Here is a 24,673-nt window from a genome sequence, read left to right on the forward strand (position 1 = left end):
TTGTAGAAATGAGCATAAAAATAGCATGAAACACCGGCATGTACAGGGAGAGCTCGGGGAATAATTTATATAGATTTAACGAATTTTTAAAAATTAAATAAATTAACATTCAACCTGGCTCCTATAGCTTCATAAACTGCACAGTGAGGCAGGAGTTTGACACAGCACTTGTGGTCCTCTTTATAGCCTGCATGCTGCAGACAGCCCTTCCCTCTTTTTTCCATAATGATAATCTCGTCATTATGCGTTTTTTCTGACTCACAGTTCGAGTCAACAACTCGACCTAAGGACAACGAACTATGGAAGTCTGTCAATATTTTAGCAAGACAATTAAGTTTTATTTCGAACCATTTCGCTTATATAACGTCTTGGTAGTCGTATGTATCTTCTACTTTTCAGTGGTACTATATAACTTGGTAATAACGAGAGAGAAAAAGATGCGTGCATTTGAGCAGTTTCCAGGGCCACCTGGCAACTGGTTATTTGGACACGTGAAACAGGTAGGAATAAACGCTGGTTTTAATTCAGACTAAACTGCATAGATTTTAACTTGTGAAAAATGAAAGGTGGGCTCAAACTCATATATTTATGTTCAGAGGAATGGTAAAATCCATGCATGCATGCGAAAAAGAAACATCTATTACTGTCATTTTAAAGCGTTATACAATACACAATATAGCCGATATTTCATTCAAACCAGATACGAAATAGGATAATCAAATCATAATCAGCACTTGGAGACAGAATTGTTTTCTCAGCGTTATTTCACTCAGATATGCCTCAGGTTTAAAAGTTTTGGGGTCACTTCCTAACTGAGTGCTACGACACAGACGAAATATTAGCCAAGCGGTTTACTTTGGTATGTTTGTAATAGTTGGACTTTAGTTTGGCTAACAGCTATGTCTTTGTTTTTGATTAGCGTTATAGTGGGCAAGGTTTCAAGGTTTCCAATTTCATGACCTATGGAATCTTTTCTTTTTTCTTTTTTTTTTTAATTAAATGCGTAAATTTGCACTGCAACATTGCTGATAAACCAAAACAGCTTCATTGTAAAAATAATAATAATAATAATAATAATAATAATAATAATAATTTTAAAATAATACAAACACATTTACTCATATAGGAGTTTTCAAATCCCCTCATCCCTGCTGATACTGAATCCTAATCTGTCCTTGAGCTAGGTTTGAGTGAACACTGGCAGAGCACCAGGGATGCAATGTAATTGTGGTACTTCAGATCAATGATACTATTTGTGCTTGTTTTAATTGTGTTAAGGCTAGCATTTAAACGACTAGGCTATAACAGAAACACAGGTAAGAGTGAATATCTGTCTTTGGCATTCTTGGATTACATGGTATAACCTTTAAGAATACACTAGCAATTTATAGAAATATCATTCTGCATACTTGTGGTTAAAATGTCTTATCATTTTGTATTACAGTTACGGCAAGATGGAACAGATTTTTCGATAATAACCAAATGGGGAGAACAGTATCCCTATGCCTTTCCATTGCAGTTTGGCCCTACAAGTATTTATTTAACTATCCACCATTCTTCATATTTGAAGACCGTTCTGGCATCAGCAGGTGCAAATGTGCTTGACCATTTGTCAGTTGGTAGTTTAAATTGTGATTTGTAATAATCCGATGAAGTCAAGATTTTCACAGATTGCTTTCTTATTTCATAGAACCAAAGGATAACATTGCATATACCTTCCTCACCTCTTGGATCGGTAAAGATGACACCCAAAAATAAAATATGGTAACATATGTTCTGTGCCTAATACAACTGTTTGCTGTTTGTCTCTGCAGGAGAAGGTTTACTTGTTTCTGCGGGACAGAAGTGGTTTCGCCACAGAAGACTTCTCACTCCTGGCTTCCATTATGATATCTTGAAGCCTTATGTAAAATTAATGGCAGATTCAGCTAACATTATGTTGGTGAGTTAATATTTCAGAGTTTTGCCATGAATGATATATAATCTTTGACTTGCATTTTTCACCTAGCCCTTTTTGTAATCTTTCTCTCAAAGGACAAGTGGGAAACCTATGCAAAAACAGAGCAGTCCTTTGAACTTTTTCAGCAAGTTAGCCTGATGACACTGGACAGCATAATGAAGTGTGCTTTTAGCTACAACAGCAACTGTCAGACAGAGAGGTGGGGTAAAACTTAATATGGTAAAAAAAAAACTTAATATGGTTTTGCTTAATATGGTACTTTTAAAATATAAGGCAGTACTATTGTAATCTTGTCACTCTCACTGCAGTGGAACCAACCCTTACATAAAGGCAGTGTTTGAGCTGTGTTATCTGGTGCATCTCCGGTGGCGTTGGTTTCCATATCCCAGTGAGACTATATTTCATCTTAGTCCACATGGCTACAGATACAGGAAAGCATGCAAAATTGCACACAGCCATACAGGTATATTTGAAAGCTTTTGCTTTTAAGATGAGATAGTTTGACAGGGTTGACCTAATAACCCTTAAAGGCAGAGGCATTTTTTGCATATTCATTTAATCTTTTAATAATGTGGTGATAACTGTTCTTATATGAAAATGTGATCTAACAAATTCATGATTTTTGTTACTATTTTAGGCAAGCCATCAAAATGCTTAGGAATATACTTAATCCTTTGTGCATACATTTGCAGTGTTATTCTTATTTCCTTCTATATCATTTGATGTTACTTTAGGAGACTTAGAACATTGACTTTCAAATGGTTGGACAGCAGGATTTGAATGCTTTATTGGTATCAGAATTAATCCACTAGGCTTTAATGTTCTGTTTTGCTTAAATTATGTACAAGTGATGCCTCTGTGTCATTTTACCAAAAACCTAACAGAACCAAAAATGGTCTTTTTTTTTTTTTTTTTTTTTTTTTGCAGAGGAGGTTATAAGAAAGAGAAAAGAAGCTTTAAGTAAGGAGAAGGAACAAGACATTCTTCTGAAGAGGAGAAATTTGGACTTTTTGGATATTCTACTCTGTACTCAAGTATGTCACTCCATCACCCCCTCATTCCTCTTTGATCACCACTGAGTAAGCTACGTGCAAACCATTTCAGAAGATAGGTTGGGTAGCCACGTATCCACTTAGTTTTAATTTCTTAAATTGCAAGATTAAACAGAATGCATAATGCATCAGTTATAATTTATCGTGCCAATTCATGCATTGTCAGGTGCTACGTTAAGAAATCCTGGTCTCTAGAATTTTTAAATAGTCAGTTTGAAAGTTTCTGTTGATGTTGAAAGGATTTACCGCAAGATGATTAGAGATGATGGCTCAAAGAAAAGCCCAGTTTTACCATCCCTTTGAACCTAAATGTTTTGTGTATGTTATATTATTTAACTGAACGTTTACAATAGCTACAATAGCTTCATCTATCTGTACAGAGTCTGCTCAGCTAAATGTGGTTGATGACCTACTTTCTACTGATGCTGGTTTCCATAACCATAGTGAACCATAACATTTTCATTCACAGATTAGCATCCAAAAGTATTTCTGGTCTAGTCCTTGACAGGTTTTGATCCTGTCTCTCAGATTTCTACTGGCACTCATAAGTCATCGATTTCCTTAGTTACACAGTTACACAGGGAGTACCCCTAGGTTCTGTTCTTGGACTCTATTATTTTCATTTTGTATATCTTGCACCTAGGTCAGATTATTAAAAGTAATTAAAAATCAGGTATCACTGATATGAAGATGATATCAATATCTATATCATAGCTCTGCATCCCCCATCTCAGTCTCTAAATGCATGTCTTACTGATTTAAAACATTGGCTTGATAGCAGCTTTCTGAAATTGAACACTGATAAAACAGATTATTTTAATTGGCTATAAGTCACTGGTTTCCAAATTCTCCACTAAATGTAAATATTGATGGAATTCCTTTCACACCAGTGATGGTATTTTAAAACCTTAGTGTCATTTTCAACTCATTACTTTTATTCTAGTCACATATTAATATTTTCTCCTGTACTACTGGACTACTGTAACTCCATTTTTCAATCTCCTTCCTGTCCTTGCTAAACCAGCTTAAGTATAATCAGAATTCTGCTTCCAGGGTTCTCACTCTTTCTAAGTGCTTTTCTCACATCACCCCCCTTCTTGCCATTGCTCATAGATAGTCTTTCAGTGCCACTGCTCCAAAAGTTTGGAATTCTCTTCATTGACCAATTCATGGCTCTTCTACTTTTTCTTCATTAAAAACTCTCCTCAAAACTCTCCTTTCTCTTTTCTTTGCATATTTGTCTACTTTTTCCTTCTAAAACATGTGTCCTTGGGTTTGTGAGGCACTATATACATTTAATTTATTTGTTTATTTATTTTTAAATTATTACTATTGTAACGTTTTACGGGTTAAGGAGGATACGGGGATGAGGCACATTAAACAAAAACATACGTTTTAATATCAATGTAACATGCACGACTCAACACACACAAACACACTACGTGGGTCAAACACCGACAACTTACGATACGACACGAGACTTATATACACTCATGACAATTGCACACAAGGATCAGGTGCACAGCACAAGAGGGTGTGGCAATAGGGACACACACAGACACACACACACACACACACACACACACACTTTAGGGGGGAGGGGCCGTACCGTGACAACTATTAGTAGTAGAAATTCCGCCAAGACCCATGGTACAAACCTAAAATGCTAGTTGTGTCATTTAGAAATTTCAAATATGTGATGCTGATGGCACAGAGGTAGCAAGAGGCGTGGTTGCTAGAAGGTGCTCTTTATTTTCCATAATTAAAGGCACTAACATTTAGCAACATAAATGAAACAAAAGGTAAGGTAACAAAAGGTAAGGAGGCGATAAGGTCGGGGTCCTACACCAAGGAGGCCGGCACCCAGCAGCGTTCCTCAGGCCTGTACCCCTAGTCCACCAGGTGCTGCAACCCCGAGGACCTCCTCCAAGAGTCCAGCAAGGCCCTCACCCGATAGGCCGGCTCACTCTGATCTCCGGCAGCATGGGTGGAGCTCCCGAGGGGCCCCCCTTCTCTGAGAGGGGACCCTCCACCACGGGCTTCAGGGCAGACACATGGAAGGCCCTGGAGGCCTGGCTATGTCCTGGCAGGCCCAACCTGTAGGTCACCTCATTCACCCGACTGGTTATGGTATATGGACCCTCATATTTGGCCCACAGGGCCAAGGGCCCGCCCGGCCATCCTTGGTGGTGACCCATGCTTTCTGTCCCGGCTCGAACCGGGGAGTCGCTCCCAGCTTTCGGTCTGCCTTTCTTTTGTAGGCCGCGATGGCAGAGTACAGTCTCCTGTGAGTTTCCCCCCAAACCTGTTCGCTGCATCTGCACCACTGCTCAACAGACGGCTGGTCTGATGTCGGTGGATTCCAGGGATAAAGGGGGGGCTGTTACCCTAAAACACATTAGAATGGTGTTAGCCCTGTTCCAGCACGACACAGAGAGTTTTGTGCGAATTCGGCCCATGTGAGGTATGCACTCCAGCTCTCTGGATGTCGCTGGTAGTACAGACAAAGGAATTTGCCCAATTCCTAGTTTACCCTCTCCACTTGGCCATTGGCCTGGAGATGGTAACCTAATGTCAGACTCACGGTAATATTCAGTTTCCCAAGCAGTTCCCTCCACAGTCTTGAGTTGAACTGAGCCCCCCTGTCTGAGACAATGTCCTCAGACAGCCCAAACTGCCTGAAGACATGGCAGAAGAACAAGTCCACTGTCACCAAGGCCGTGGGTAGGCCCTTTAGCGGGACGAACCTAACCATCTTGGAGAAGTGATCCACATTCACCAAAATGGTTGTGTTCCCCTCAGAGGCGGGCAGTTCCGTTACAAAATCTATCGAGATGTGGGACCAAGGCTTGGCCATTCCAAGGTCTAAAGCTGACTATACATTTGCAGTTGCTGTGCCAAGGCTGTGGAACAGCCTACTGAATATTAAATGTGCTTCCTCAATTACTTTGAGCCAAAACGTTTATACATTAGCATTTAAAAATATTTTAGGTATGTAAAGTGTCAGTCGTCAGTATATCTGTTTCCTTTGGGTCTGTATGTTGTATTTTGTTGTCATACATATTGTTAGCTTTGTACAGCACCTTGGCCAACAACACTTGTTTTTAATTTGTTTAACTAATAAAATCTCTTTACTTTCTTACTTAAGCCAATTGACCTTGAGTCCTAAAGTTGACTTTAGCAAGAGACACAGATATATTCTGTTTTACAGGATGAGCAGCAGCAGGGCTTGTCGGATGAAGCGATCCGAGCAGAGGTAGACACATTTATGTTTGAGGGACATGACACTACAGCCAGTGGCATCTCCTGGATCCTGTATAACATGGCCTGTTACCCTGAGCACCAGCAGAAATGCAGAGAAGAGATCCAGGAGGCCCTGAAGGGAAAGGACAGTATGGAGTGGTATTGTCAATTTTCACATCACCATAATTAGATGAATTATTATGACATTACATATACTATTGTACTAGAAGCTAAAGGCTTTTACTTATACATGTGTCTACCAGCAATAGCTAGAGCAGTGGTTCCTACCTCAATCCCACCTGCATTTGTGTTTGTCTCAAAGTAGTGAGTTGGAAAGTGAGAGCTTTAAAAAGCTTTAAAAAGTCTGAAAGTTGTTTTTTCTATTTTCCTGTCTATGTGTTTTAGGGAGGACCTGAGTAAAATACCATACACTACAATGTGCATTAAGGAATCCTTGCGTTTATATCTTCCTGTGCCCGGATTGGCACGAAAGTTGACAAAACCCATGACCTTTTTTGATGGAAGAACAATCCCTGAGGGTAGGGCTGTCCACATAAGTGTCTCTATATGATTATCATGATTTCAAAAGATGGGATTTCTGAAAGCACTGTAGTCTTACCTCCATCTTTCAAATGGTTTACTCCCACATTTGTGTAATGTTATTTCAGAGTTTCTGTTTGTATGTAATGCCTAGAACCAATACTTGAGAAACTTGAGTGTTGTGATAAAATATTATATTCGTGTCATGGTGCCCCAAGCAACCAGCAGGAGTGACTCACACACACACACACACACACAAGCTACACCTACCCCATTCCCAATCTCCTGTTTCTTGATCGTCACCAACACCTGTTTCTTGTTTATGCGCTTTTGTTCACTATTTACAGTCCACAGATGCCTGCCATCATCAATGCAATGCTGTGCATTGCCAGTCATCCTGCACTTCAAGCCACTGCCTGTGCCTGCTTGCAAGTGCCTTTTGTCATTGCATTACTTTAAACACCTTTTGAATTCTACTGCTGGTTTATCAGCTTCATAGTTTGAGCTCTCCCCTGTACAGCTTGTTATGGAGAATACAGATTCTCCTAACTTTTACTCACCTCTCACTTCCTCCTTGCCACCAATGTCACAGAATGCGCAGCAGATAGGGAGCGATGTGAGCAGCCCAGTTTGGGCTGACCTGTTGGCTGTTCAAATGGCAGCTATTGGACAGCAGAAGCTAGAGATCAGGGAGCTTTGGTCCATGATGGACAGCCTCACTCGCTGTGTGCAGAGCCTCTCCATTGGTCCGGATGTGAGGTCAGGTGTACTCTTGACCATTCTCAGGGGCTGCATTGCCATATTGCTACCCCGGAGGTCTCCTTCCTGCTCCACTGACTAACTCCTCAAATCGGCCCCTTCTCCAAATGTGCATGGACGCCAACATCTCCTTCCCCATCCCTACACTGTACACAGGACCTAACAGAGGTTTTCAGCCCCACCAAAGCTGCCCAGTTCCCTCCCCACTGCAGCTTCGACTGCGCCAGCAACCTGAATGACGGAGCTGTGCCTCCACAGTGGATGGTATATCCACTCTTCCAGGAGGAAGCGCAGGTCATGGAACAGTACCTCAAGGAAGCCTTGACCCAGGGTTACATCTGCCCCTCCACGTCACCTGCCTCAGTTAGTGTCTTCTTCATTAAGAAGAAAGATGGTGGGCTGAGGCTATGCATAAATTATAGGAGTCTAAATGCACTGTTGTTAAAGTACCTTTACCTTCTGCCTCTTGGTCCATCCTCTCGAGCAGCTGCGTGGGGCTCGGTACTTTACTAAGTTAGACCTTTGCAGTGCCTGCAACCTGATTCCCATCAGAGAAGTTAACAATGGAAGATGGCCTTTAGCACAGACTCAGGTAACTATAAATACCTGGTTCTTCCATCTGGCTTAGCTACAATGCCTTCAGTGTTTCAGCTATACATTAATGAGGTCCTGAGGGAGTTTCTGGGTAGACACATTGGCACTTACATTGACAACATTCTGATCTATTCACCTTCCATTGATCGACATGTGCATGACATGTAGCAATTCCTCATCACTCTCCTGTACAATCACCGGTATTGCAAGATGGAGAAGTGCAAGTTCTACCTCTGTGAGGTGAAAACCCTGGTCTACATCATCAGGGAGGCCTCCATGGACATCCAGCCTTGCATGGTGGTGATGGTGACCAGACAGCCGAAACCGGATGGCCGAAATGAATCTACAGCACTTCATTAGGTTTTCTAACTTCTATAGATGGTCCTTTAGCACCCTGGCCATGCCTCTGTTTGACCTTTTCTGTAGGTAAGCTTACCCACCTGAGTTGGATGCTGGTGGCTGATAAGGCATTCGAAAGCCTCAAAGCTGCTTTTTGCCAACACCTTGTACTGCAGCAGCCCAATCCCTCCAAGGCCTTTATTATTGAAGCCAACACAACTTGGATGTTGGACTCAGTGCCATGTTGTGGGGCAGAGGAAAATGGCAAACTAAAACCCATCACATTTTTTTTTCTGTAAATTAAGCCCTGCTGAGTACAACTACAGTGTCAGCGACCGAGAACTGGTGGAGATGAAAGCCACCTTTGCAGAGCAGAGGCGCTGGCTCGAGGGAGCACGGCACCCCTTCCTGGACCTGGAGATCCTCCAGATAGCTAAATGGCTGAATTGTGCAACATGTAGTTTCCTGTGTGGAGTGTGCTCACAGTAAAACACATTGTACTCTGCCAGCCTGTAAACTGCTGCCCCTGCCTACACCACACCACCCTTGGCCTCACCAAGCCACTGACTCTGGGACAGACCTCTCTGCCTCTGAAGGAAACAACATCATCCTCATCACCATGGATCAGTTTTTGAAGATCGTACAGTTCATCCCTCTCCCACCCTGAATTTACTCTTTCACTACGTTTTCAGACAGTTTGGGCTGCCAGATGATATCGTGTCCAATAGGGGGGTTCAGTTCACATTGTGTTTGTGGCAAAAACTCCTGGGTTATCTCAACATCACATTGAACCTCATGTCCAGTTACCATCACCTGATTGAATGGGCAGGTGGAGAGGGTAAACCAGGAGCTCTGTAAGTTTCTATATCTCTGTTGCCAGGAACATCGCGAGACATGGTGTGCTTACTTCTCCTGGGCAGAATACATCCAAAACTCTCCACATTGTAGGAAAGAGGCTCACCCCCCTTCGAGTATATCTTGAGATATCAGCCACGACTGTATACATGGAAGCCCCCACCTGACTTTGGACCAGACATGGTGTCAGCAGACTGAGTGAGTTTGGGAGGAGACCCATCAGCAGTTGCAATTGGATATCTCTGCCTTAAAGAGAAAAGTAGACTGGTGGTGAGAAGAAACCTCATGCTGGAGGCACCTTGCCTGCAGACAAAGTGTGGGTGGCCACAAAGAGCCGCCCGGTGGGGTTGACAGACAAGCTGGCCCCTGAATACACAGATCTGTATACAGTCAGCAGCTGGATCAATGAGGTAACCTACAGGGTCAGCTTGCTGGGAAGCAGCCATGCATCATCGACCTTCCGTGTATGAGGTAGCAGGACCTCTTGCTGATGGTGGCAACTCCAGGGGATTAGCACCCCGGAAGGTGGTCCTGCTTACAAGGTATCTGCCCTGTTGGACTCACGACGAAGAGGTAGCAATACCTCATGGTCTTGGAGGGGTATAGCCCAGAAATACAAAGTGCCGGCTTCCCAAATCCTGGGTCCCGATCTCAGAGCCTCCTTCCACCAGGAGTACCTGACGAAACCTGCTCCTCGCCGGCCTGGAAGACCTGACTCCAAGAGGCTGGCCACACCTACGCTGTTCCCAATCTCGCATTTATTGTTTCTCATTTACCCTCTTTTGTTCTCCTTACTATTTATAGCCCATAGGTGCCCACATTGTCCTGCGCTTCAAGCCACTCCATGTGCCTGCTTCCAAGCGCCTTTCATCATTGCGTTACTTTAAATGCCTTTTGCGCGTTACTGCTGCTTGATCAGGTTCATTAATTGAGTTCACTAGTGTCATCTTGTTATGACGAATAAAGACTCTCCTAACTTTTATTCATCTCTCACTCCCTCCTTGCTACCAATGTCACGTTTGTAGTAAAGTACTATATACATATAAGTACTACTTATACATGAAGTAATACCTAATTAATATGTATTTCCTTGTGCTGTATCATAGTTAGTCTTATAAGTCTGTTACTCTCACAATCAATTAGTAATTTATAAACTCTTTTTATACAGACCATAAAGCAATATTGCATCACAGGAAAATTTTCTTGTAGGAGAAATAAGACCCTACTTTATGATCTTTATCCTAGGGATAATCTGTTGAAATATTTACCAACTTGTTTGATGTTTGGCATGCATCGTCCAAATATTGTAGAGCCCGGTTAAGGGTGTTATCATTGAGAAGGTCCTAGATGAACAGTAAAACTGGTTTGCTCTGTCTTTTTCACAGGTTCTCTTATTGGCATCAGTGTTTATGGAGTCCACCGAAATGCCACAGTTTGGGAGAACCCCAATGTATGAATTCAATGCTTATCATATAGCTGTCTTTATTAGAAATTGGGGCAGCCTACCTCTACTAAAGATAACTGCCTGAAACTGCAGTAGGCTTGCCATCTCCTGATTTAGGTTTTGTCATGGATACGCTTTACAGAGAAACTAAATCTGTACCACTATAACAATAGTTATATTTACATAGGTGTTTGATCCACTACGATTTCTGCCAGAGAACACAGCTAAGAGGCCACCCCATGCCTTTGTGCCTTTCTCAGCTGGACCAAGGTTTGTATCTACATTAAATGCACAACAAATGAAATGATAGGTGCTGTTCTATAATAATATGCACTCTAGTACTATTAAATCTTATCCAGAGAATGTGTTACTCTTTTACCTGAATGGAATTTGGAACCTTTATGCGTTTGACCTCATTCTGTCCCTAATACCAATATCAATTCAAATGTCTAAACTTTAACGACACAAAATAATATGTTTCCATTTAACGTTCAGGTGAAAGATACAAGATATAATGAATAGTCTATGGGAAAGCATGCATCTAAAATGGCATAAGTGAGATTTAGGATTACTGTAATACAGTCATTAAATTAATTCTACTGATAATCACTAAGAGCCAGTTTCCCAGAATAAGAATAAGCCTACACTAAAAAGAATTTCTAATGATTTCACCTTTCACTAATTTAGTCCAAAACATAAATTTAATCCAAGTCCAGGAGACTAGCCCTAAAAAAAATTTGTTCATATTAATATGAAAAACACTTCTTAATTTTATGGTGATTTATCAAATGCTTACTGTTGTTAGGACAACAAACTGTTAGTCATTCTTTAGTAGTCCTAATTCAAATTACCACCTGCATTTAACATAGGAACTGCATCGGGCAGAACTTTGCTATGAACGAGATTAAAGTGGTGGTAGCAATGACACTGAAGAAGTATGTTCTCATCAAGGACCCAGAGCATACTCCAAAGATGGTCCCTCAAATAATCCTCAGATCTCTCAATGGAATATACATCAAGATCAGATTTGTGAAGAATGAGCCTTGAGATGGTGTCTTAAAGCCCCAATTAGTATTTTCCGAAATATGCCGTGGCATTAGTTTTAAGTTTAGTGACAGAGAGCATGGTAAATAGTGGTGCAGCTTGTTGGACTTCCTTTGTGATTGCAGTAATGAAAACTGGACTTCAAGTTGCACTGACATCTGACTGGGGCTTTAAGATCTTATAAAACCTTTAATAAATGGTGTGGCAAGTTTTTACAATGAAGGAAAAATGTACACTAATTACACCAAAGTGCGTACTAACAACATTTTTTTTAATTGATGGATTTTGTTAATTACTCAAATAACCTACTTCTTCAAATAAATTACTTCTTCAGATAGTGGACAATATTAATCAACTTTTAATTGATCTTCTCTATTCATATGCATTTCACCACAGGCACGTTTCTCTGATGAACTTATTTTTAACATCTCATTTATTCACTGTCTCACATATGAACAGGTACTGCTTGGTTAATCATACTGTAATTCTTAAAGTACGTCACATACAATTGTGTTTTGCATTTGGCATAAGATAAAGGACATATGTGATGGGGAAATGATCAGGTATTGATAGAAGTAAACCTATTGTATGATGGTTTAATGCATTTGGTTGTAAAAACTGAAAATGTGCTAAATGGCAGCACAAAAAGAGACAAACTAGATAAAAATGAATTTTGACCTATACTGTCAGTGCATTTTGTGATACAAATGCAAAACCTATATTAGCAGAACAAATCTGGATACAATAAAACGTTTTTCTGCAAAATTCATATAAAAACATTTTTAACATGTTGTTAACCTGTTTAACATAACAGGAGAGAAAACTAAAGTTATTAAGAATTATTATGTAGTCTCTTATGGACTTGCTGCCATCTAGTGGCTGAGGTCATGCATCATTAAAAGTTGAATAATTTCAGATTGCATACTCTGCTATATACCTGCTTTTGACAAATATGTGTAAAATGCATGTGTAGTAAACCCTTAATATGTTCTTTTGCTTGGGTGTGCCCACCATAAACCAAATTAGGCAAATAAAATGTGAAGATTTAAGCATAACATTTTACCAAGAGCCTTCTGGTAATTCTTGAAGGAACATGTTTTAAACCATAGATGTACAGAAAAAAAATGTGTGTAAAAAGGACACCACACATAATCTATCCATGAAGTTCATTAATTAGTCTTACACTCAAAAGAGCCAGTCACTGTCCAGATTCAGTGGCTGCTAGAGAAATAAAGATGATGCAGGCTTTTTGCCATTCGATGCCTCTTTGGCATACTTCTTGCGAGGGTCACTGAGGCCCTCGGGTGCATGGGGACCTAATACAGTAGGGTTGTGGGTAACAGGAACCTGAGGAGACTCTGGGGCCAATTCCACTTCTGGGGCAGGGTTAGGTAGTGGCAGTCCTCCCAGGATGTTGGCTCCACCTGGGGCCCCTGTGGGACGGTCTCCATACAGCCCACCTCTCAAAGGGAAACTATGCACATGTTGTGTGACAATGTCATCTATTCCCAAAATGTTACCACCCTCCATTTTCTGCTTTTGTCACTGGAAGTAAGAGAAGCATGTAATTACATGGACACTGTGGGCTTTTCTTATAATTCAGCACAAGTATATATGATACCACCAAAGATTACCTTCATAGGTACAACAGCAGTCTGTATCATTTCTAAGGGATAAATTATATAGTGTTAAGAAAAGGGGTTATCCTACACAAAGTGATATATTTTAAGTAAACATGACAGCAATGACAGCAATTCTGTACATTTGCAGAGACACTGTGTTTACCTGGGTTGATAATCTCCTCTTCTTCATTGAAGCTCACACTAGAGCACATCCTTTTTCTCTTTGGCCTTTGACTATCTAGATTGCCCTCTTCTATGGTCACTGGGGGATGCACTTGTGTGCAGTGACTGAAAGTTTGTTCCATAGCTAAACATTCACTTGAGCATTAATTATTTTATTATTTGTTCAGAGAGAGAGAGAGAGAGAGAGAGAGAGAGAGAGAGAGAGAGAGTACAAGCCCTATTAAAGAAGGCAGTCAGCAGCAGTTGTGGTCTGTGTCCCTCCTTCATGCAGCACAGCTGTTACCTGATAATGTTGTTAGCAAAAATTGTTGTGGAATTTCAGTTGCATGGGTTCTTATTTCTAGACTTGGTGATACATTGAATGAGCCAATGTCCTTTATGGGGTTTCTCTTAAAGAATACACAGATGAGAACTTTTTTATGAAAGCTCCAAGCTTCTTGGACCAACATGAGGCCCATGTGTCCAAGGAGGTTGTGGACCTCTGTAGGGGCAATAGTACTGAAGTTCTGTGCCCGTCAGTGCACATCTCATACATCATGCAGCCACTAGACATGGCAATGTTTATTCTCCACCATCGTAAAGTATGCCACAAGCAAGTGGTGATATCAAATATCATCAAGCAGAGCTTTAGGAAGGTTGGTCTCTTCCCTCTTAGCAGGTGTCCAAATTGTCTAAATACAAAAACAGTGTTTCATTGCATATTATCACTGAGAATAGTAATGTTACCTACACCTCCAAATGGTCAAGGTGTCTTGCAGCTACCAGTGAGCCTACACAAGCTGTGGTACCACCAGCAGCCCCTCCACCTTCTGCCACCTCTAGCTCTAGCCCTGTCTCTCCATGTTCTGATCGTCACTGCATCCCAAACACTCTTGTTCAGAGTGGGAACATTCCAGAAAACCGAGTGAATATACTGGTCCTCCCAGGTTCAACAGGAGTGATAAGGCAAGGTGGAACAATCCAATCCCTGCCGGGTTAATAAGTGATGAATCCTCCAACCTTCCTCTGGAAAAAGAAGTGGAAGAGAGGGCAAAGGAACAGCAGAAGAAGAAGAGGGAGGAGAAGAGGAGATGTAGCTTTAGCTCTCCAGATCTAGCACTGTGCACAATGCAGGTATGTCATGACACCTGGATCCACACAAGATATTTAATTTTTGTACTTTTTACTTTATTTATTTATATAGTTTTGCAAGGTAATGCAGTGAAACAGTTGACATATAACTTGATTAGTTTTACTGAGTCAGTCTACTGATAGCTCTACAGAGCTATTTTATAGTATATCTATGTTGAGTGGAAAGGTCATTAGCAGATTGGGCAAAGGAGAGCAAGATCTTACATAATTAATCAGACGCCCAAAAAAGGGTAAGCCCTGGACGTGTTCTCCAAAAGAAGGTATCGAAAAATCTTCATATTTTTTATGTGTATTAAGATGGGAATAATATGTACTTATGAAAATAAATAGGGAGTTAATTGGGCTGTAATATCTCCATGAGAGTATGTTTCAAGCCTTGATTCAGTCAATGTGGAGTTTGGTGTGTTTTGGAGACGCTTGCGTTAATTTATTAAGAAAGGTGACTTTGAAATGCAGTACTTTTAAACCTTTGATTGTACTTTGAGCATTTACTTACAAATTATAAGATGGCTGATAAAAAGGAACAATATTGGATCAATAGAACTGGTTTAAACACAAAATGGCATCCATTATAAATTTTATGAAAATTTATGCAGCTGTGCATAAATACTCATTGCCAAAGGTGAATGCACTGCAAAATTGAGTAAGGTAATAGCCAACCCATAAGATACTACTAAATGCAATGGCAGTGTCTCTCAATTTGGAGTCACCGATGTTGTACATGCCTGTGTGTGTGGATTTCTAGTAAGCCACTCGAGAGCAGCATCATGAGTTTCATCAACATGGGTTAGACAAGATGATTCCATGATGGAAATTGAGACACTATTTGTTCTACATGCCATGCTTGAACACGCTGCAGTGCTAAACAGCTTTAGTTTGAAATGGCCCAAATCAAAGTTAAAAAGAAGAACTTCAGTTTGAAGCTGCAATAGCTGAAAGGAGAGAAAAATTAAAAGTGCTCAAAGACTAAGGAGGGTCAGAAGATGGTTTGAGTAGACATGCTCTAGTACAAAAGCTATAAGGTAGGAATGCAAAGCAGGAAAGAACCAGCATTTTACTCTGAACCCGTCATTGAGATCCTTCTCTCACAATCTCAAATGCTGCACTCCCAAGTACCACAAGTGACTTATCAAGACTTCAGTTGTGGACAGGGAACAGAAGTGAACAGACGTGATGACATACTAAATGTCATACAAAAACATAATCTAATCACAGAGTTACTTGTAAACCAGCAGAAGCAATCTCAGCTATCAGCAAAAGAAATTCCTGTGTTCCAATATAAATCCTTCATCAGAGCAGTTGAGCACTCAGTAGAACAGAAGACAGGCAATGATCAAAACAAATTGCACTTATTGGTACAAATTACTGCCAGTGTACCCCAAGAGCTAGTTTGCAGCTGTGCTCACACACAGGCTAAATTGAAGCAAAGGGACTGCTCCATAAGAACTATGGGAATGAATTACATATTGACAGTGCATACATTGATAAAGGTCTAAACCGGCCACAAATTAGGTCTGATGACGGAAAAGCATTAAGTACTCATGCAATGTTTTGTTTGGATGTCACAACTCCATAGAGGACATAGAATTTGTAGAAGAGATGGAAAACCCTACCAACTTACTGATGGTAGTGTCCAAATAACCCTACAAAATTAAGAAATGTTGTCATGCTGAATCTTACGATATCAAAAAGAATGGAGGCAGAAGAGCAAGGTTTGCTGATTAAGTGAGTTACATAGACTGATAAGCTAAAATGCAAATAGATCCCCTCTTTGGTAATATAAAAGACACTCATCCAACTACAATTGGAAAGAATGATCAAAAGGGGATTAAAAAAAACATCCTGCAAAAAGAGATTTGTGAGAGAAGTTTTGCAAACAGTGTTTCTTCCGAAAACAAAAGGCTTCAAGGAACATGATTGAAGCCAGTAAACTCAAGCGAAACAAGAAACGCCTTCAGGAAGCAATGTTTGTACTGTCAGCAATCTCACACCCTAGTGTCATGCAGCAAAATCAAAATCAGCCACTCAAAGAACACTTGGAGCTCCTGAAGTCAAAGGGCTTATATTTTGGGTGTTTAACTTCAGGCCATCTCAGTAAGTTTTGCAAAAGAAATGTGAGTGTAAAGAATGTGTATTAAAGCATCTGGACATCCTACACATCATAACATCAAAAAAAACAAGGTTCGGTTTCACCTGAATGCTGGTGCTCATGAAACTGAAATATCATGTACTCAAGTTTCTATCACACAAGAGTCCTGTAGCCCCACAGGGCCACAGAGCATGAATGGTTGCTGGCAATAATACCGGTGAAGATTAAGTCAAACAAGAGTGACAAGTATTTATAAATATATGCTTTTATGGACCTGGGAAGCACAGCAATGTTCTGCACAGAAGACCTGTGAAAGAAACTGAAGATTAATGGCAAAACAACATAATTACTTCTCAGTACCATGGGTCGAGACAAACAAGGAGAACAGAAGCTCATTAACAGTTATGTGATATCAGATTTGGAAGTGTACGAGTTGGAAGACACCAAGTATATTGAGCTGCTCAAGGTTTTCACTCACAGCAACATACCTGTCCACCCTGAGAATATACCCAAACAATCAGATGTTCAGGAGTAGGCTTATCTTATTGAAGTACACTTACCAGAATTTTAAGAAGATTTTAAGAGGAACCCAAACCAGTCCCCCAGTCATCGGCTGGGTCGAAGACTGACCAGCCTGGCGGGAAGTGTCCCTCGCCAGCCTAGATAGCGGCGACTGTCCTGGTTCTGGTACTGGTGCCGCTGCCTTTTTACCTGCACGAGGCTTCGGCGTAGGTGCATACACTCTGGAGCTCTTCGCCTCAGGTGAGGGAGTGTCCTTATCCGACAACGGTGCCTCCCTGCTAGCCACCCAGGTTAGCCTGCTCGCACCTGGGCGGCATGCCCTGGGCGGTGCCTTGGGTGCTGGAGGCTCCTTGCTCTCTGAGCTTTTGGCGTCACTGTGGGAGGGAAGATCTCTATGAGGGTACTCTTCTACCTCCATTGGAGCTTCCTCCTCACAATCGGAACCCCTATCCGACTGGAGACAGACGTCGCTGCACTCCTCTCTCTCTCTCCATAATCTGTGTCTCCCCTATGATCGTCCAGGTAGGGGTCATAGAACCCAGCAGAGTCCATCTCCGAGTACCGGTCCTCTTGGTCTGGCTGTTTTCCGTAGGACTCTGCACTGTCCGATCCCGAACCATACACAGGGCCCCCCCAAAATTTATCAGCAGGTTCCTCCCTCCCGGTAGCCCCATGAAGCAAGGCCAGGATGAGGGAAGGTCTTACCACTGGAACGTAGGGGTCCAACCACCAAACCATCTCAGTGGAAATATGTTGGAACAACAGTAAACCCTGCTTGTCTATCCAGCAAAGGCCCCAAGGCCAAGAAGTTGGTTAAAGGGGGAACTTGAATTAATGGACCAAACCTCTTACTGAACAATGAGCAAGATTGGCCAAAACAACCTGTGCATAGAAGAGAGAGCCTTCAAGATGATGTGGAGGTCAAGTGCACAGTTACATCCAATTTGATCAAGGTTAAAGATAAGGCACAACCAATTAACAAATGTTAACTATTACTCAGATTGGCATAAATTAAAAAGATCAGTGGCCTGGATTCTGACTACAGAAAACTTTGCAACATCTAAAAGAAGAAAGAAAGGAGGTATCAAAAATAATCAACAAAAACTGAAAAAGACCCAGAAAGGCAAAAGTCACAGTTAGAGCAGCATAAGAAAAGATTCAGAGCAGCAGTTGAAAAGGTCCAATCACTTACCTTGGATGAATTAAAAATAGTTCATTTTGGCCAAAGACAGTAGTTAGGAGAATAAATCAAAGATCTGCAAAAGGGCAAACAAGTTATTCACAACATTCAGTTACTGAAACTAGTTCCAATTCTTCAAGCATGCCACTTTGAGAGTCGGTGCGAGACTCAGCAAGTCAGCCATGCCAGAGAATGCCAAACACCCAGCAATTCTTTCTAAGCATAGTAAAGTTGCTACACTACTCTTGAGAAACATACACCAAAGGACAGGACAATGTTATGTCTTGGCACAGCTCAGATACAAGTACTAGATTCCACAATCTAGTTCTGCAGTCAGAATGTTAATCAGCAAATGCAGTGTGCTGCAGAATCAGTGGAAAGGTTGGAGAGCAAAAAATGGCAGACCTACCTGAAGATTGCCTCTTGCCTGACAAACCTCCTTTCTCGAATACTGGAGTTGATTATTTCAGTCCATTTGATGTAAAATGTAGTACAGCTTTGCAATTAAAGGGAATTAAGTGGATCTTTTATAGTCCAGCTGCTTCCCACCAGGGTGAGTTTTGGGAAAGACAAATTTGAACACTAAGAAAAATTCTTTCAACCCTAATGTAGGAACACAATATGAATGATGAGTCCCTGTAGATGATTCCCTGTGTGAGAGCGAGATCATAATGAATGGAAGACTGCTCACAAGTGTCCCAGATGACATGAATGACTTGGAGCCTCTGACACCCAATAATTTATTACTGCTTTTATTACTACAACTGCTGTGGGTAGGCTACATATTGATTTTAAAACAAAGATGAATTAGTATTTTACAACAAATCTTAATTGGTATCATCCATTAATCCCAAGCAACCATTTACTAACGGAAAGAAAGTAAGTCTGTTTGCTTGCATGATTGCACACTGTAGTATTTATCTGCTGTTTTTAACCACAAGATAAAGTAAATTTTTTGAAAGTGGGTTTCATTGCATGTTTGTTATTAAATATGTGTTCCTATAGCTGGTAACCCCAAAGTCATGGGCAGGCCCAGATTAGCTGTACAGATTGGAGTACCGGGAGGTTTTGCGGTGGCCTGGACTCTCGTTTGCTAAATAATGTTACAACGTATGATGAACTAAATAGGTCAGCACAGCTTGTGAACATACACTGTCTCTGCAGTCCTGTTTCACGAAACGGTTCTTTCTGCCGTGACGTAGCACACGAAAAACAAATATCATTATCCGCTCACACGCGTTCGATAAAGCTTGAGAGTTTGTGCTTATATCATCTTAGAAATTGATAAGAATAGGAAATGTGGTGAGGAGATTATACTAAATTATACTATCATTAAACCTAACTCGTACAACTTGATAAACTGCACAGTGAGACAAGAACTTTTATGATGGCAGAAATGTATCACTCAAATCAGAAATGTATCACTCAAAGCCATGTATGAGTTCGACACAACACTTTTGGTCCCCTTTATAGTCTGCATGCTGCAGACAGCCCTTCCCTCTTGTTTCCATAATGTTAATCTCGTAGTTATGTTTTCTCTGACTCATGGTTCAAGTCAACAACTCAACCTAAGAGCCACGAACTATGGAGGTCTATCAATATTTTAGTAGTACAACGAAGTTTTACTTCGAACCATTTCGGTTATATCACGTTTTGGTAGTCGTATGCATCATCTACGTATTAGTACTATATAACTTGGTAATAAGTGAGAAACGGATGCGTTCATTGGAGCAGTTTCCAGGGCCACCTGGCAACTTGCTGTTTGGACAAGTAAAACGGGTAGGAATAAGTGCTGGGTTTAATTCAGACCAAAATGGCATGCACGGATTTTAACTCGTTTACCTGTTGTAAAAAATAAATGAAAGGTGGGCTCCAATTCGCATGTTTATATTCAGACGACTGGTAGAATTAAAAAATGCATGCGAAAAAGAAACATTACATTTCGTAATGTTATATTAAACCGCTGGGCAACACACAATTTAGCCAGTATACGCTTAAGTTTATTCAAAACAGCTATGAAACAGGATAACTCCGCATCGTGATCTAAACATAATCAGCATTTGGAAGTACAGTTCCCGCCACAACCTTAATTAATTCAGTTTTAAAAGTTTTGAGGACACTTTCTAACATTTGTGTAGTGAGTGTTTAGATACGAATACCTTGGGTGCTACGACCAAGAGAAATATTAGTCATGCGGTTTACTTTAGTATATTTGTAATAGTTGGACGTTAGTTTGGCTAACAGCTGTCGCAATAGTGGGCAAAGGTTTCGATTTGAGCTAGGGAAAATGTAAAAAAATTAATTCATTAATTGGCACTGCAGCATTGCTGTTAAAACCAAAACAGCTTCCATGTAATGTTATAAATATTATATATATAAGTTTTCACCTCCCCTCATCCCTGCTGATATTGAATCCAAATCTATGACCTTGAACTAGGTTTGAGTGAACACTGACAGAGCACCAGGGATGCTATGTAAATGTGGTGCTTCAAATCAATGACGCTATTTGTACTTGTTTGTTTATTGAGTTAAGGCTAGCATTTAAACGACTAGACTATAACAGAAACACATTGTAAGGGGTAAGAGTGAATGTCTGTCTTTAGCATTCTTGGATTATATGTCATAGCCTTTAAAACTAGACTAGGAACTTCTAGAGGTATTATTCTACATATTTGTGGTTAAAGAGTCTTACCATTTGATATTACAATTTTGGCAAGATGGAACAGATTTGCTGATGATAAACAAATGGGGAGAACAGTATCTCTATGCCTTTCCATTGCAGTTTGGCCATGCCAGTATTTATTTACTTATCTACCATTCATCGTATTTGAAGACTCTTCTGGCATAACTAGGTGAAAAATGTGTTTGAACATGTGTAAAATGGTAGTTCAAATTATGATTTGTAATAATCTGATGAAGTCAGGATTTACAAAGATTGCTTTCTTAAATTCACAGAATCTAAGGATGACATTATATATACATTCCTCTCCTCTTGAATAGGTAAAGATGACACCCAAAAATAAAATAGTGTAGCATATTTTCTGTGCCTAATACAGTTGTTTGCTGCTTGGTCTCTGCAGGAGAAGGTTTTCTTATTTTTGCAGGACAGAAGTGGTTTTGCCACAGAAGACTTCTCACTCCTGGCTTCCATTATGATGTCTTGAAGCTTTATATGAAACTTATATCAGTTTCATCTAAAAGTATGTTCGTGAGTTTATACTTCAGTTTTTGCCTTGAATGATCTATAATTTTTGACATGCATATTTCACCTACCCTTGTTTTTTTGGAATCTTTCTCTCAAAGGACAAGTGGGAAACCTATGCAAAAACAGATCAGTCCTTTGAACTTTTTCAGCAAGTTAGCCTGATGACACTAAACAGCATAATGAAGTGTGTCTTTAGCTACAACATCAACTGTCAGACAGAGAGCTGGGGTAAAACTTGGTTTTGATTCATATGGTACTTTTAAAATATAAGGCATTGGCACAGAAGTTGAGCAAATCCATGACCTTTTTGATGGAAGAAGAATCCCTGAGGGTAGGGCTGTCCACATAAGTGTCTCTATATGATTATCATGATTTCAAGGGATGGGATTCTTGAAAGCACTGTAGTCTTACCATCATCTGTCAATGGTTTTCTCCAGCATCTGTGTAATGATGTTATTTCAAGGTTTATATTTGCATGTAATGCCTAGAATTAATACTTGAGAAACTTGAGTGTTATGATAAAATGTTATATTCGTGCCATGGTGCACCAAACAACTCACACACACCCACCCACACACACACACACGCACACACACACACACACACACACACACACACACACACACACACACAAGCCACACCTACCCCATTCCCAATCTCCTGTTTATTGATTATCACCAACACCTTTTTCTCATTTACCTTTTTTGGTTCCCCTCACTATTTATAACCCAAAGGTGCCTGCCGTCAGTGCTGTGCATTGCCAGTCATCCTGTGCTTCAAGCTGCTGCTTGTGCCTGTTTCCAAATGCCTTTTGTCATTGCATTAATTTAAAAGCATTTTGAGTTTTACTGCTGCTTTTTCAGCTTCATTGTTTGAGTTCAATCGTGTACAGTTTGTTATGAAGAATATAGACTCTCCTAACTATTACATGGCTTTCGCTTCCTCCTTGCTGCCAATATCACAGAATCCACTATTTTGTAGATTTGTAGAACACTTATAGTTCCTCTTAGTTGGTACGGATGCAAGGTCAGGTGGACCCTCAACCCCTCCAAGGGGCTGTATTGTCATATTACTACCCCGGAGGTCTAGGGTGAAGACATCAACTGCTGTGAGGGGTTCATCATCCAGTGTGAATTGTACTTCACATACCAGCCAAGACCATGCCAAGGTCACTTTGTAATCTCCATGCTCACAGAGAGGGCTAAGACCTAGGGAATTCTGCTGGTGTCCTGCTCTTTTCCACTGCTAGCCAACTATGTCGAGTCCATTAAAGAAGCTAACATGGTATTCCACCATCCCTGCCAGGGTAGGATTTGCGTCTACGTCAGAGTACTTGATCAGCAGCAGAGTATGCTATGGAGTTCTGGATACTAGCGGCCAGGACCTAATTGAACGAATCTGCTCTTGTGGACATCTTTATTGGAGGTTGAGTTCACAGGCAAACAGGAGTCGGCAACCCTGAATGATGTTGTCCATCACACCAACATTAGGTCTTCCCTGGCTGCACACACATGCATCTACTAAAGCAAACTGCCTGAAACTGCAGTAGGTTTGCCATCTCCTGATTTAGGTTTTGTCATGGATAAGCCTTACAGAGAAACTAACTCTGTGTACCACTATAACAATATTTATATTTCCATAGGTGTTTGATCCACTATGATTTCTGCCAGAGAACACTGCTAATAGGTCACCCCTTTGTGCCTTTGTCAGCTGGACCAAGGCTCATCACATGGATGCATACCTCGTTGGACTCAGGGCACCCCAGCTCAATGCACACTGCTCAGGTGTTAAGTGCACGGCACTGGTGGCTGGAGATGCACAAGGATTTTGTGTGACATGTAGCCTCCTGTGTGTAGTGTGCTCAAAGTAAAACACCTTGTATTTTGCCAGCTGGTAAGATGCTCCCCCTCCCTACACCACACCACCCTTGGTCTCAACTAAACATTGACTTTGTGACAGAACTCCCTGCCTCCAAGGAACAGTCATCCTCATCACTGTGGACCAATTTTTGAAGATGGTGTGGTTCATCCCTCTCCCAGCAGTGTCTGACCTCCTCTTTCATCACATTCAGACAGTTCGGAATACCAGAGGACATCATGTCCAATAGGGGGGTTCAGTTCACATTGGGGATGTGACGAGAACTTCTGGGGAACCTTAACACAACAGTGAACCTTACATCTAGTTACCATCACTTGACAAATGGGCAGGTGGAGAGAGTAAACATCTCTATTTCCAGGAACATCCGGAGTCATGGTGTGCTTACTGCCCCTGACCAGAATACATACAAAACTCGCCCTCACCCATGTCAAGTATGTCTTGGGACATCAGCCGCTACTGTATCCTCTATACTGCCCCCCACCAACCTTGGACCAGATGTGCTGTCAGCAGAGTGTATGAGTCTGGGAGGAGATCAATCAGTGGATGTAATTGACCATCTCTGCCTTCAAGAGAAAAGTAGACCAGCAGCAAGAAGAATCCCCTTGCTACAAGCCTGCAGCCAAGGTCTGGGTGGCCACAAAGAACGACCAGGTGGGACCCACAGGCTAGCCAACTCCAAAGTACACCAATCCTTACACAATCAGTTGGATCAATGAGGTATTGGCCTTCCAATAGATTGTTAGCAGGACCCCTCACTGATGGTGACAGCTCCAAGGATCACCACCGATGAACCTTGAAGGTGGTCCTGCTTACACATTGTGTGCTCTGTTGGACTCGCAACAAAGAGTTGAGCAGCTGCAGTACCTTGTGGACTGGGAGGGGTACAGCCCAGAAAAAAAGTTGGCACAGAAAAAAGTGCCAACTTCCCAAATCCTGGTTCCCGACCTCACAGCCACACCTACCCTGTTGCCGTTTAATCATTTACTGATCATCGCCAACACCTGTTTCTTCTTTTACTAGCTTTTGTTCTCCT

At 41.2% G+C, this 24,673-nt stretch overlaps 1 protein-coding gene across 1 annotated transcript; it reads left to right on the forward strand.

Annotated features, from left to right (window-relative positions):
* Positions 1-437: 437 nt before the first annotated feature.
* Positions 438-24,660, forward strand: LOC113588145 (cytochrome P450 4B1-like). The gene is made up of 15 exons (XM_035530742.1): positions 438-500; positions 1,445-1,589; positions 1,691-1,735; positions 1,815-1,942; positions 2,035-2,159; positions 2,269-2,423; positions 2,888-2,994; positions 6,224-6,414; positions 6,661-6,794; positions 10,728-10,792; positions 10,974-11,056; positions 11,656-11,806; positions 19,274-19,330; positions 24,211-24,291; positions 24,409-24,660. Exons 1-15 carry the CDS (start codon positions 438-440, stop codon positions 24,658-24,660), a joined length of 1,782 nt encoding a protein of 593 aa, XP_035386635.1.
* The last annotated feature ends 13 nt before the right edge of the window (positions 24,661-24,673 follow it).

This window comes from Electrophorus electricus, chromosome 10 (genome assembly GCF_013358815.1).
Source record: "Electrophorus electricus isolate fEleEle1 chromosome 10, fEleEle1.pri, whole genome shotgun sequence".
NCBI lineage: Eukaryota > Metazoa > Chordata > Actinopteri > Gymnotiformes > Gymnotidae > Electrophorus > Electrophorus electricus.

Bases quoted from the DNA above. Each gene is read 5' to 3' on its own strand.
- LOC113588145 (XM_035530742.1), top strand. From the start codon at position 438: ATGCGTGCATTTGAGCAGTTTCCAGGGCCACCTGGCAACTGGTTATTT. The intron at 2,995-6,223 runs GTATGTCACTCC...TCTGTTTTACAG, and splicing joins ATATTCTACTCTGTACTCAA to GATGAGCAGCAGCAGGGCTT. The intron at 11,807-19,273 runs ATCAGATTTGTG...GACATGAATGAC, and splicing joins TCAATGGAATATACATCAAG to TTGGAGCCTCTGACACCCAA.